The sequence below is a fragment of the Sorex fumeus genome, unplaced genomic scaffold, assembly GCF_029834395.1.
Source record: "Sorex fumeus unplaced genomic scaffold, SorFum_2.1 ptg000111l, whole genome shotgun sequence".
Lineage (NCBI taxonomy): Eukaryota > Metazoa > Chordata > Mammalia > Eulipotyphla > Soricidae > Sorex > Sorex fumeus.
This window is the reverse complement of record NW_026606168.1, coordinates 10251558-10267079: the sequence shown is the minus strand read 5'-3', so window position 1 is coordinate 10267079 and position 15522 is coordinate 10251558. Positions and strand designations below refer to the sequence as shown.

Here is a 15522-nt window from a genome sequence, read left to right as displayed (position 1 = left end):
AGTGGAACAGCACATGGCCAGCATGTGTAAGTGCCTGAGCATAATACCTGGAAGCCCCAGAGCCTTTGGGCCAAGCACTAAACAGTCCGGCCTATACCATCCAGTCAAGCCTTGCAAGGACTGGCCCTGGGCCCCCAAACCAATAGGTTTGGCCTCAGTGTTTCCAAAAGTTTCACCGGGAGAGGCTAACACTGAGAGAAACAGACAACTCTGGTATCACTTACCATATTACCATTACAGATTCACAAAATATTGAGAAATATGATATATTCAAAATAATACTAGCATTCTGACAAAATTCACCAAATAAACAATTTAGTAAGCAAGTTTTAAATAAGCAAAAAAGTTTTAAATGAAATTCACATTTTTACTATAACATCCCAGACTACAAAAATATCACTCTAAAAACTTCTAAAAATCTACTTTCATAAATACAAGCACAACGACATCTCATTGAGGATGGGGGAGAGAGCTGAAACACCGTTTTGTGTGCAGGATCCCCATGTTTGGCCCCTGGCACCAAATGATCCCCTAAACACTGGTAGACGTGACCTGTCTTCCTCCAACCTTTCAGGATAGTTTTTCCCATTTTTCTTAAATTCTCACCTGCAAAAAGGGTTTTACCAGTCAGCATTTCAGCAAAGATGCAGCCTGCAGCCCACATGTCGATGGCTTTAGTATAATTATTAGGAGAAAGTAAAAGACGTGGAGATCTGTACCATTTAGTAACCAACCCTTCAGAAAGATGACCCTAAACAAAAAAAGAAAAGCGTATTTAATTTTTCACTTTAAATTAAGAGTAATACATAGTTTGATTCACTGGAAAATAAAATTCTGGATGAAATCCTGAAACAGCACAATTTCTATACCTATTTCCAAGGTTCTTGCTCTTTTGAAGATGGAGATAAACTCCTCCTAGGACATACCATCTAAAACATGGCAATTACATGAATTCTGGTGACCAAATTGTAAGAATTTAGTGCTAATTCTTGCTATATTAAAAATGTTTTAACTCCAAATATAATTAGGTAACAAGCATACTTCAAATCAATGCAAATAGGGTATGGAAAAGCAATAGGGATGCTACTTATAAAAAATGCCGATCATCTTTCCTAAAAACCCAGAGGACCTGGTTCTACTACAGAGTTCATTCCTACTCAACTTTCTCACTTTACACTTAAAATCATTTGATTAAAAGCATACATATTTGCCATATGTTATCCTCAAAACCCTGAAAAACTGTGCTGGAAGACATTAACTCCTTTTTATAGGGAAAGGAACACAGATTAAGGAAACTACTTAGATCATACATAGCTCATCTAGGTACAAAAATAAAATTTAGTTTTGAATAGTGTAACTCTTAGTGTTCTAACCACAATACCTCACTATTATCCATAATCAGAAGGTACTGATCCACTATATTTTAGTTCTCAATCAGTGTTTAAAAAAAATTGCTTAAAAGTTAAGTTATATTTAATGATAGAGATAAATAAGATTTGTTTGTTGTTTCAGGCGTGGACTATAAAAGCCATGTAATCGGGGCTCCTACAGTTTTACTATAACCAAAGGAACTCTGTTTTATATTTTAAACATAGGGCTCCACATAAAATCTTCCTTGAAAACTAGAAGACTGGGGATCTGCTCAGAAAATATCAAATTCCTGAAAAAAAGACAAGTTACTACGACAAAAGTTACTGTTACTCCTTTTGGCTACTCTTACTGCAAATTTTATCTTTATGCAAAGTCCATTTCAAATTGTTTAAATGGGCAAAACAGGATAGTAGCTAAAAATTCAAAGAGCAGGGGCTAGAGAGAGAGCACAGGGGTTAAGGCACTTGCTTTGCATACAGCTGCCCCAGTGTGATGGCAGGCACGATTTATGGTTCCCTGAGCACCACAAGTGATCCATGAGCCAGGGAACAGTTGCTCCTGACTCTGAGCAGATAGGATCTGACTCCCCCAAAAGAAAAACAAAAATAATGCCTCTTCAGATGGGTCTACACTTCTGCTCTAAAACATACATATATTCCACTTTTAAATAAGGGAAATTCAGTGATAATAAACCATATGTCTCAGGGATTTTATTTAATTAGGATCTTACTACACTTTCTTTTCAAACTCAGAGAGATTATTAACAAAACAGATTCGTATAAAAAAAAAACGTGTGTGTGTGTGTACTGTGAAAATTAAAAAAAAAAATTTACCACAACATATGAAGAGAATACAAGAGCCTATTCCTGATGTTATACATTAGAATTAGAAATAATGCAGTATCTATTCCTGATGATGCACATCAGGAATACAAAAATGCACCTTAATCCACATACCTTATGGGAATAATGGGGATCCATGATGCGTGCAAGACCAAAGTCACCTATCTTCAGCACCAAGTCTTCAGTATTAATGAAAAGATTAGCTGGTTTGAGATCTCTGTGCAGTACGTTTGCAGAGTGAATGTATTTGAGCCCACGTAGCAGCTGATACATGAAAAGCCTGGCATGCTCTTCCAGTAAAGGGCCCTGCTCCAGCACATTAGCCAAGTCTGTCTCCATGTACTCCTGAACAATGTAGACACTGTTCAGTTCGGTAAGAGAGCCCACATCGTCTGTTAACTGGCTTCCACTGGGACCAAGAATTTCAAATACTTTGACAATGTTATCATGGTCAAGTCTTCTAATTATTTTGATTTCACGGAGAGCATGTTTGACACTCTGGGGATCGGTAAGGACAATTTTCTTGATGGCTACTCTTTTGTCGCAGTCATTGTCTACAGCAGAAAAAACCAAGCCATTGCCTCCACAACCCAATGGTTTTAAGTCCATATACCTAGAGCCCAGATCAAAACCATGAATGTTCATGAGACTTTCAAATTTCTCTGCCATTTTGAAACCCTTACTATTGCCTTTTTTCCTTTCGAATTGTTGAGCTTGTGTAAACAAGGAAGAAAACTGGCATCAAAAGGAAAGATCTTTCAAAAAGGGAGAAAAAAAATAATTTTGCTTCCGCAGCAAGATGTTTTCTTGATGTTCATTGCATATGCCAACCAGGCCCGTTGAGTTCCCCTTAGATTTTAATCTCAAAAAGCTCTACTCATATTGAGAATTAAAAAGATTGCAGTACTCATAGTTCAAGAAAGGGGCAGCAACTCTGCAGACATTTAAAGAAAACACTCAAGAAACTCAAACGGAATGAAATGACATACTATGCACTCAGATTTCCTGTGCTAAACGATTTAACATTTAACAAAAACGTGAATAAATATGCACATGACAGGCTCCTATGAACATTCTCCTCACAGTGCAGATACATTCAGTGTTGGACTGGTCCTGAGCAGCATCGTTCTAAGGTGCTGGTGAGCACTATTTCCGTTTTGCTTCTTTTCTTCCTCTGTTGCTATATATTTCAACAGGAAGCCCTGGCAGCTGTTGTTTTAACAGAAGCTGTCTTTTGTTAGTGATCAGGTGGCTCCAGCTCACCACAATCACAATCAAAGCTACCGTCCATCTTATTCTGATACAACCTGGGGATAAGAAAAGAGAAAGGGTCACTACTCAAAGAAATGCGCTCCAACTCTGTGAACTCACAGATTGAGCATTTAGTTATAAACTACTACTCATACATCAACTTCTATTTATAGTCAGCAAATGGAAAAATTAGCTTTTAATGAAAAACAGCAGCCCATGTTGTGAGCAACTAATGAGTTGGCTCAAACCCCAGATCTACCATCCCCTATTCTTTCTAATATTTAGGCTTATTAGATTGTATGACTCCTTTTATATGCCAATAAGCAAAGAAAATGAATATTTTCTATAGAATCCTCTAGATTTTCAGGGTGAAATATCACGAACACCTTTCTGAAAGGACATTTAAGGCTTCTGTTTTTTTGTTTTCTTTTTCGGTTAAAAGTAACTGATTTCTCAGTTTCACTTTATTGGGATGCAACAGAACTGGAGCATACAATGGAACTGGCCTTGGACCTAGCTCCGGTGAAGTAAGAAGATCAAAGTAACAAAGATACAAATTGGAATATTCAGAAATTGAGTACAAATGTTAGACCTGCCTGGATCTGTGGCTAGCAGCAAGACTGCTGTTTTAATTCATCAAAAAACACACTGGGAAGGGGTTGGGGGAGAGGCTCTGAGAGACAGCAGCAGGCAGGGCATTTGCCTTGCATGTGGCTGACCAAGGTTCAGTCCCTGGCATCCCAAATGGTCCCCTGAGCATTGCCAGGAGTAATTCCTGAGTGCAGAGCCAGGAGTAACCCCGAGCATCACTGGGTGTGACAGATAAAGTACAGAAGCTGAAGGCATGCCTTGCAGGCAGCTGATGCTGGTTCAGTCCCTGGCACGACCACACCCGCAAGGCTTCAGCAATGAGCTGCTGCCCACTTGGCCAAGAATCAAGGGAAGATGCCCGAAACCACCTGAAAATTATATGTGTGCCCCACTTCAGGAGGTAAGGAACCCCACTGGCTAGAATATGGTGGAATTAAGGGTATGTACAGTGCATGTGGAGACCCAATTTGACCCTCTGGATGGCACCACACGCTCCCCCACACCACAGTGCCAGTGTGGCCCCCACAAGAACAACATGTCAATTCATTAAATATGTCTATTAGTACCCAAGGAATAAAAATTCACCTGAAAAAGAGAGAAATGTACAAAGCATATTCTTCTATTTATTAAAAAGTGACCCTGAACAGTTAACAGTCCACCTAAAAAAAGGAGTTGGGCTTCCTTGATAAGATAATCAGTAAAATCAAATTACCTTAGAATTTTCTAAGTTCAGGGTTGGAGAGAGAGTACAGCAGGTAAGGTATTAGCCTTGCATAAGACCGACCAGGTACCCCATATGACCCTGAGCACACCAGGACCGAGACCTGAGCACAGTCAGGTGTGGACCAAAAACAAAACAGACCAAAAAAGAGAGAAAAAAGAAAAAAAAAAAGGTTCTCTTATTTCAGATCAGGGGAAAAAATTTAAGAATCTGTTAATATCTGAGGAGGAATGTGGAAAAACAGGAACTCTAATACAATATTAGTGGCAGACTGATCAATTTACTAGTGAAAGACCTCCCAAGAGTACTCAGGTCGAAGTATATAAATTAGTAAAAAATAAGTATGATATTTTCAAGCCACTACCCTTAAAGAAATGATTACAAATACAAATGCTCACTTTTTTTTTGTAATAAGAGAAAATTAGAAATAGCCAAAACCTTCAATAGGAGACCTAAATAAAATACATTATAGTCACACAGTGGACTGCTATTTAATAGATGGTTAAAATCATCAAGTAGATGCTAAATGAAAAAGCAAACTGAAGGGGGCCAGGATATGACTCAGTGACAGCAAATGCTTCATGTGCATGAAAGGTTGCGGTGAGATTTCCTGCATGGAAAAATTAAAAAAGAAAAGAAAAGAAAAAGAAAAAAAATCAATTGCAGATAGAATTGAACATGCTGAACTCTGAAATCTACTCAGAAACATGTAGAATAAACACCATTTAGACATGCATACATATAGCGATAGCACAGCGGTAGGGCGTTTGCCTTACAAGCAGCCAACATGGCCCACGAGTTCGATTCCACCGCCCCTCTTGGAGAGCCTGGCAAGCTACTGAGAGTATCTTGCCCGCACGGCAGAGCCTGGCAAGCTACCCGTGACGTATTCGATACGCCAAACACAGCAACGACAAAGTCTCACGATGGAGACGTTACTGGGCCCGCTCGAGCAAAATCGATGAACAATGGGAGGACCCGTGACCGTGATATATGTAGCAAGAATATGAAACTGATAAAGTAACAAATCTGTAACACTTTCCCAATGAAAGAAGAGATTAGAAACAATAGATAAGACAATAAAAAATATTATCTTTGGAGGCTGGAGCAATAGTATAACAGGTAAGGAGTTTGCCTTGAACACAGCCAACCCGGTTTGATTCCCAGCACGCCATATGGAGCCCACCAGGAATGACCCTTGAGGGCAGAGCCAGAAGTAAGCCCTGAGCAAAACTGGGAGTGGCCGCAAAACAAAAAAGAGAATACTATTTTAATGAGTTATTTTTTTAATGACTGGAAGATGACAAATTACTGAACTCTTAGAAACCTGAGTGTTATGTGTAAGAGGATATATTAAAGTGGGGAAGTTGAGTCAACCTATAAGCAAAACAAAAATGATGAATGACAGTAAGAGGGGTGGAAATATCAAGAAAAGGGGATAAGGGTGGCTAGGGATGACCCTCTGCTAAGCTAACAACTGGAGCAGAGCTCCGAAGAAGTGAATGTTTTAGGGATGAACATTCTGTGGGATTAAGTGTTTCAATGAGAAAACCAAAGCTACGAAGGCCTATGTCTCATGTAAGAAACCAGAGAGACCAATACAGTAGCTCACTAAAATATAAATATATAGGCATATAAACAAGTAATATGCCTAACCCCTAAACATTAAGGCCTTTATTGTTGGCTTCTGATTTTTTGAGTGGGTCTGAAGAAATTAAGAGTCAGGTTCACTACACATTAGTCAAAACAGTCAATACATCTATCACCTTGTTGGTGTATAAAATTAAGGAGTTAATTCTCAGAATGCAGTCACGACACCTGTACCCTTTAGGTGGTTTAAGAGACAAGCAAGACTCTCAGACATCAAGTGTTAAACAATGGTGACACTTTGTACAGAAAAAAAGCCTCTCTTTATTTCCTGCTTCATATTCCTACATACTTTACATATATGAATAGGAGATTCTTCTCCTTCACTGGGACCAATCATAGTCAGGAACAAATAATCTTTAAAGTATTAAGATACTAGAGGTCTTACTCTAAGCAAATCTTTACGCAAAATTCAAATATTAAAAATTTGTGGGGGAACAGAAGATAGTTTGAAGGTAAAGGCCCTAAGGTAAAGGCCCTCCCGTTGATCGTCGATTTGCTCGAGCGGGCGCAGTAACGTCTCCATTGGAGACTTTGTTGTTACTGTGTGTGGCATATCGAATACATCACGGGGAGCTTGCCAGGCTCTGCCGTGCGGGCGAGATACTCTCGGTAGCTTGCCCGGCTCTCCGAGAGGGGCGGAGGAATCGAACTCGGGTCGGCCATGTTGGCCGCGTGTAAGGCGAACGCCCTACCCGCTGTGCTATCGCTCCAGCCCCTTGAAGATCTAGAGTAAATGCCTGGCATGCATGAGGTCCCTGGCACCACAAGCCACCTCCCAAACACCACCTACATGTATTCTGGGTAGGAGGAGTCCTTTGACCCTTGACTTCAGGTCCAAGCAGCACTGTATAATAGCCAGTCCAAAGCCCAGTATTGTTGTGAGTGACTCCCAGACTCCTGTGCACTGCTGGGGAGCCCCCTCCCAACTGGGCTTTAACATCAGACAGAGCTTCTTGGGCTGGCTAAGCCTTCCGGACATGGGAAGGAGAACAGAAGCAGATTGCTAGTGCTCAGCACCCTCCATCTGTTCTCAATGACCCCTGCAAATGTCCTGTTTATGCCCTACTCTACCATCCTTCATATTTAACTTCATAAAGGCAAACATGCAGGAAAGGTTTGCAGTTCAGTATTCCTTTTGCATGTCCACACATTCCAAGTAAGGAAAAGGAAAACTAAGAAGAGACAGTATTACTAAGCCTATCCAGACATGAGAAATACAGATACTCTAAGTCAAGCCTAAGCTCGTGAAACTATAAATGTAAAAGAATGACCTGACTATGCCCCATATCCTCATCTATGAAAGCAGGTATTTTTCTTTCATTTTTTTCTCTTTTTAAGATTTTGGGGCATAGCCAGTAGTGCTCAGGGTTTAATCAGAGATCATTCCTAGCTGGGCTCTGGAGATCATGTAAGATGACAGCGATTGAGTGAACCCAGGTCAAAAGTGTTCAAGTCAAGTGCCTTCATACTATCTCTTCAGCCCCTTATTTTCCTTACTAACCAGAAACAACTTGATTTGTGACAGAAAGGAAGCCTGGATGTGCAATTAAATTCAGGATAAGAGCCTTAAATAGGAAGCTTACTTATTTTTTTTTAACTGTTTCTTCCATCTTTTCCTCCTGCTTTTCAAGTTACATGAGAGTGAGGCTCAAAAAACAATAAACTACAGTTAAAAGTATAATCCCAAAGTTTAACAGACTTTGCCTGTCTGATATATCTGTAACTAGTGTAACTACTGTTAGCTAAGACAAATTCTCAAAGTTAGGCAAATGATTACATGGCTCATAATGGAGTACCTAACTAAAAAAAAAAAAAAAAGTTCAGTTTTCATCCCCTATTCCACAGATAGTCCCCAACATGGACAGAAGAGACCCCAACACTGAACAAGGGTAGAGCCCCTAAGTACCACCAGGTGTGGACCATAAACCACAAAAATCAAATCAAATCTGGGGGCAGAGAGATTGTTGAGGGTCTTTTTCTTTTTTTCCCCCTTTTCGAGTCACATTGGCGATGCAAAGAAATTACTCTTGGCCATGCTTGGGGGACCATATGGGATGCTGGGAACTGAACCCGGGTCGGCCGCGTGCAAAGCAAACACCCTACCCATTGTGCTATCACTCCAGCCCCTGTTGAGGGTCTTAATCCCTTTTTTTTAAACCCTTGGACCCTCCACAAATGTGGAGCTCAATCCTGGCTGCTCTGTCGTCTCTGATCCCTGGAGGCAACAAGTATTTTTCTGGCCTCACAATGGCCAGGTATGTACAATGAACACTTTTAAACTAAAATGGTGCAATTACAACACGTACAACTAGAATCTGCAAGCACCCCAGCCAGGCAGTGCAACCCTGGCAAGCATACACTTGGTGACCAAACTATGGCCAGAATGTGCACAAGCACAACTAAAGGAGTGCAGCATGTCCTAAGCATAGCATGGTGTACGAACACCACAACCCACGGTGTGACTGCTGGAAAGCACCAGAATGAAAACATGAGACACGCACTACAGTTGACCATGTGTGAGCCCCAGTCATTGCATCAACAAAGGGAAAAGGCAGGTTTAGGGCCACACCTAGTGATGCTCAGGCAGGGCTTACTCCTGGCAGTGCTTATGTGGTGACAGGGATGAAACCCAGGCCAGCGATGTGCAAAATAAGAACCCTACCCACCGTGCTACTTCTCCGGGCTCAACAAAATCTTTTCTTCTCCTAACTTTGGATACTAGGGGCCAGAGATATCATACAATGGGTAAGGTACATGCCTTGTACTCAGTGGAGTCAGGTTTAACCCTGGTATCCCATATGGACCCCTGAGCATCGCCAGGAATAACTCTTGAGTGCAGAGCCAGGAATAAGCCCTAAGCATTGGTGTGGTCTAAAAACAACAACAAAAAGACTTTTTTATTTTGGGTCTTAAATCCTCCAAATCTGCCTATAAGTATGTTTTATAAGGAGATAGTTCCTATCAGTTCTCAGGAATACGTGGCCGGCTCAATGTCTGTGCCCAGCAATGCTGTGGTGCTCAGCACTGCTCGGGAATCACACGGGATCAGCCTACCATTACTGATCACCAATACTGACACTTTAAAATAGTACTTGAAAAGTTGGAGAGATACTTTACATCAAGTAAAGCACTTGCCTTGCATGCCATGCCCAACCCAGGTTCAATCCCCAGCAACGCATATGGGCTGTCCCCTGTGCACTAAGCCAGGAGTGCCCTCTCTGTCCCCCCAAAAAAAACACTCATATGGCATTCTCCCAAGACCCTTGTCCTGTGGTGAATTACAGAGGTTTGACGACACTTCAAGAAGCAAGTGACTTGAATCCTACTCAGATGGAAGGAGCCCAAATACATCAGGTGTTATGGCTCCTGTTTCGTAGTACTGGGGTGGTGGGGCAAGACTGCCGCTGACATAGTGTCCTGTATAACCTGACAAACAGGATTATGTAAAAAGTCCTAGCAGTCCATGTAGAACAAGTTGGCATCCTGAAGTTATGCAAGACTTTGGTATTTCTTTAATTTTATTAGTCTTCGGTCCATCCAGGCAGAATCTATGGCATCTCGCACAATATACTTCATTCAGTAAATGCATCAGATACAATTGCTGCAGATTTTTTGGCTAACCCTGGTGAGGGTCTGAAGGTCATGTTGTGCAAGATCATACAAAACATTTCTAGACTCATCAGAGAGAACCACATGTTTGGTTGGGAGAACTTTCCATTGCAGGGGGGGCTTCTTCCAGGAAGGGGAAATGGGCACCTTCCAAGCAGTACACAGGAGGTCCAGAGGTCCCACAGGTAATTCCCAGCCAAGGGAGTTGTCAGATCAGCAAAAAGGCCTAAATGCAAAGATGCTCAGTGGTGCTGGCACCCTTCAGGACTGCACTGGTGATGCTCAGGGAACCATGTGATGCTGGGGACTGAACCCAGGTCTGACATATCCTAGACATATTCCTGAATCCACTGCACTAGCTCGCGGTCCCCAGAGAATCCTTATTTTTAAAAAGTGACTCATAACAAAAATTTTTTGGAATACCCTCCCTTTTTTTTTTTGTTTTGGGGCCACACCCAGTGATGCTCGGGGGTTACTCCTGGCACTGCACTCAAGAATTATTCCTGGCGGTGTTTGGGGAACCATCTGGTATGCTGGAGATCGGCCATGTGCAAGGCAAAATTTCTACCCTCAGTGCTATCGCTCTGGACCCCAAATATCCTTATTTTTCATTTTCTGCAGACCTGGAATAATGCTTGTAAAAATATTTTTAAGTGTACCTTTTCTATGAGATTCATATTAGAATTTGGCACAAATTCCTGCCAGATTTCACTAAGCCATTTTAAAGGGGGGGGAGGGTGGTTAGTTAAAGAAGTGATCTGAGGTCTCGCTTAGGAACTGGCTAAATTATTCGTTTAGGTGCCCCAGGATGACTCAGTGATAAGGTGCCTGCCTTGCCACAGAGTCAAACGGTGCTGCCATCTGCGATCCCTGGCCATCACGACAGAACTGCAATGGCAGTCACAATGAAAGCAAGGGAAGGGAAAATAAACTGCAATCAAAGCATTTCACATTCCCAGTAGTCGGGTCCCTATCAGGAAAATGATGTAGCTAAACATAAGGTTGTGAGACACCATTCATCTCACCTTAGTTATCATGACAAGCTGCATAAAGTAAGTACACTTTTATGGTTTGACTTTTTTTGTGTGTGGTGCTGGTGATCAAACCCAAGGCCTCACACATGCAAGGCAAGTAATCTACCATGGAACTACATCCTTGGCCCTAGAGGAACAGATAAAAAACTTAAAATCAAGATGGAGAGATAGTACAGCAGGCAGTGCTTTTGTCTCGCACACAAAGCCGACCCAGGTTTGATCCCTGGTACCTCATAGACCCCCGAGCACTGCCAGGAATAATCCCTGAGAATCACAGGGTGTGGCCCCTGCAAACAAACAAAATTTAAAAACCTGGGGCTAAAGCGATAATACAGTGGGTAAGACACTTGCCTTGCACGAAGCCAACCCAGGTTTGATCCCTGCCACCCCAGATGCTCCCCTAAGTACCACTGGGTGTGGCCCCCAAACAAAACCATCAGATGGATATGTAATTCAGAGGACAGAATATGCAAGAGACATCCTGCATTCAATCCCGGGCACCCTCTAAAAGTACAAATCATCAGAAAGTCAAATAGGGAAAGAAATCTAAATAAATTAAATTCTAGGAAATGTCAAGTCCTTCGTAAGAGACAAGACCATGGTTATTGGAATTCCTGGCAAAAGGGAAGGAAAACAAGGAATTTTTCAGTTGCAGAATTAAGTCAAACTCAGATTTATATGGAGATAATGGACCAAAGTTTAGTCTGCATGGGGACTTCAGAGGAGCCTAGCTACAAGCCCCACCTGTCAATCCATTCCTGTGCATCTTGCCTGACCGCCAAGTCTCAGGGCAAGGCAGTACAGCTGGGAGACTGTGGGGCATACAGGCCTCCACCATGTCCACGGCAGCTGCCCTGTGAAGGTGGACAACACAGAGGCAGGAAATAAACAATTCTGAGGCACCAAGTATAAGAACCTCTTGGGGCTGGACAATAGTACATCTGCCATAACAATCTTTACAAATTTACTGAAGTATTTTTTATAATTCCTTTAGCCATTTAGTTGTAACAAGCAATATAAAATTAACTACTGTGTGTCTAAGGGGTCAGGCTTGGGAAGTGGTTGGGGAAATGGGGACAGTGGTAGAGGGAAGGTCACTCTGGTGGTGGAACTGGTGTTAGAACATAGGAAGCCCTAAACAACTGTATTATGAACAACTCTGCAACCACAGTGTCTACATAAAAGTGTTTAAAAAATAAATTTCTGTAATTGTACCACTAATGTATTTAAGAGCTAACGGGCCCACTCCATTATCACGTTTCATTGAGTGCAAAGTAATCTCTAATATAGTTTTTCCTTTGAAAAGTTTAAAAAAGGAGAGAGAAGAAAAATGCCTGCCACGGGGGCAAGGGTGCAGAGGGCAGACCGGGGACATTGGTGGTAGGAAATATACACTGGTTAAGGGACTGGTATTGGAACATGATATGACTGAAATCCAATTACGAACAATTTTGTAACTGTGGATTTCACTGTGATCCAATGAAAAAAAAACTATTTTTTAAAAAAAAGTTTGAAGAGGGCCAGTGAGATAGTACAGCAATTGACTCAGTTTCAATCCTTGAGTGCAAAGCCAAGAGTAACTCCTCAGCATTTCTGTGTGTGCGCCCCCCCCAAAAAAAAACAATAAAAAAATTAAAGAGGGACCAGAGATAGTACAGCAGACAACAGGTACCTTGGCTGACCCAGGTTCCATTCCAGGACTCATTATGGTCCCCCTTGGGAATTGATCCCCAAGCAAAAGACCAGAGGGAAGCCCTGAGCACCGCTAAACCAAAGAAAAGCAGAAACATCAAAGATGAGAAGACATGCACTTCTTAAGAGACATCTACTGGGGCCACAGCGACAGTACGACGGGTAGGGTGTTTGCCTTACATACAAAGGAACCAGTTTCAACCCCCCAGCATCCCATATGGACACCCAAGCACTGCCAGGTATGACCCAAAAAAGGAAGGAGAAAAAAAAGTGTCCATTGAACAACTAAAATTCACTGGCATGATTGAGGAAATGAATTTTTAAAAGTTAATTTTTATTCAAATGGCTGAAAGTGGTGAGGTGGCCACCAAAACAACAGTAGAGTTGTTCTAGAGCTCTCTTCAACCTTTTTACACCTGTGGAGTGGACTGCTCCTGTCTGCATCCTATCTGGCGATGGCTAACGACCATGACCCCTCTATGATATACAATATTAGGACCCCTCATGATATACACTATCACTCTGAAGTAGTTTACAAATGAACATAGGTAAAGCAGAGATTTGTACTTTCTGCAGAGGCAGACTTCCCTGAAGTGCCAGGGTTTGAAGAAACAATTTCTGTGATACCATTTTTTCCACGAAAAGATTTCTTTCCAAATTTAAATGAAAATCAATGGGAATGTGATTTGCAATATAAATATTTATTTCCTTACAACTTTCCAGAAGATTATTTGAAAGGCTGATATACATGCTTTTGGGCCACACCAGTGCTGAGAGGTTACTTCTTGCTTTGAACTCGGGAATTATTCCTAGCAGGGCTTAGGGGATCATATGAGATGCTGAGGATGTAACCTGATCAGATGCGTGCAAGGAAAACACCTCCTCCAGCACCAACCGAAAAATCTTTAAAAACTATCAGAAGGATACACAGTAATTTCCAAGTAAGTAATTCATGGAAGGGAAAAAAAAAATAACGTTGACCTCAGCCCACACCAATGTTACCTTAAAACCATCAGCCCCACAAGAAAAGCTACTTCCTGGAAAAGAAGCTACTAACTACAGTAACAGTACTGCTTTTGTTTTGATGAATTCTCATTCTGAGCCCTGAGAACACTAAAAACCTGACCTGAATCCCCTTAGCCCCAACAAGTTGCAATAAATGAAATCAACAATCTGAAGGAGCTGATAAGAGCACAACCAACAAAGCCATGAATGGACTTTTGAGGCATCTTCCTTCTCTTTTCACAGGGGACCCAGAATAACAACAAAGGTTCAAGTGGGCAATGCGAACAAGGAACTGGATACCAGTGCTGAAAAGGCTTATGGTTTCATAAGGCCAATGCCTCACAGAAAGGAGATACTTGGCTTATAAATTCTAAAGGACTCACAACAGCAAATTACTGATATTACTTAAGAAAACACTTGAAAAACACATCCAATCTCTAACTGATAGAATGTCCTTCAAACTTCAAGTCTTTATATTTGTGATACATATTTATAAAGATATATAAATATTTAAAAATCTTCAAATTTTTATTTCCTTTAGTATAAATTAATGTTTTAAAGATAATGAAACTTTTAAAAAGTTCTATATAAATCATGCAATGGTCTCTCAAAATCTCTCCAAGTGAACAGCAGATTTTACTACTCACAACCTCCTAAGTCATTTAGAGATGATATATAAATAAAAACTAGGAGAGAATTTGTACTTCCAACTTCTAACACTATTATTCTCAATCTTTTTTTCAACAACAACTAAATAATATCCATCCAAATAAGCCATTATTTCTACTGACTGTTAATGTAACTCCTAAACTTGGAGCTGTACGGGCATCTTCCCTTTTAAGAAAAATGATTAAAGTGTCTTTATCAACAACCATTCAAGTTTTCTTTATTAAAGTGTAAAATTAAGAAAAAGCACTATGCATAATTCTTCATCAGCATAAAATGCCCATTTTAAAAGCTATTATCTGATCAAAATTTTCTGTACCTTTACATTTGATTTCTAGACACTACAAAGATAACTTTTATAGCATTACCAATATTAACTCAAACCCATTCTATTAAAGCATTTGTCCTCTATAAATCTAGCAAATCTTACATAACATCCGAGAACTGCTAATATTCAAGCACTTAATTGCAAAAACTGACTAGCAATTAGATTTAGTTTCCTCAACAAATGTTACAAAATTCCATCTATAAGATTGAGCCATATTCTTTTAAAATGCAAGAAGATGTTACCTTTTTTTTTTTTGAGAATCTGTGGTTCATAAAGAGACTCATGTGGGAAGGAGCATTTTAGCCTATCATTTAAAAAAGTACAGTGTATAAAAAAAAAAAGGGGCCACGTAGCAGTGGGCAGGATGAGTCATCACCCAACTCAAAACTTGCAGCACTTCGAAGCTTCCTCCCACCCGACCCCATCCCCTGAGTCAGCAAACCTTATTTTGTCAGTTACGAATTCTCGGCAAAGCTTAAGAGAACTTATGTAAAACACCGCAATACTTCTTCAGAGCTCATACTTGTTGTCACTTAGAACATATCGTTTCTCCGCCGCAAATCAGTTAAGAACCTCTGAATCACAGAAAGTGGCAGAAGACAACTTTATAATCCTGTCCTGCAAATACTGGAATTTCAAAATACGGTCAGACGTCAAGGTTCCTAAGAGCTATCATTTATTTTCCGGGAATGCTTCATTCCCTGAATAGTAATGATTCAAGCCATGTCCTGCTCAAATCTGACTGACTTCCTAAACGCCTGC

At 40.9% G+C, this 15522-nt stretch overlaps 1 protein-coding gene across 4 annotated transcripts in view; it reads right to left on the bottom strand.

Moving 5' to 3' along the window:
• MAPK6 (mitogen-activated protein kinase 6) overlaps positions 1-15522 on the bottom strand; it is a 43849-nt gene that overhangs the window by 12915 nt on the left and 15412 nt on the right. For 3 of the 4 annotated variants that reach the window (XM_056135354.1, XM_056135353.1, XM_056135355.1), the window contains exons 2-3: positions 2328-3520; positions 607-751 (exon numbers count right to left, since the gene is read on the bottom strand). In XM_056135354.1, coding sequence (XP_055991329.1) covers positions 607-751; positions 2328-2882 — 700 coding nt within the window. In that variant the 5' untranslated portion in view covers positions 2883-3520. Of the gene's footprint in view, positions 1-606; positions 752-2327; positions 3521-15202; positions 15222-15522 lie in introns of those variants that run through there. The other variant, XM_056135356.1, reaches the window with a different exon arrangement.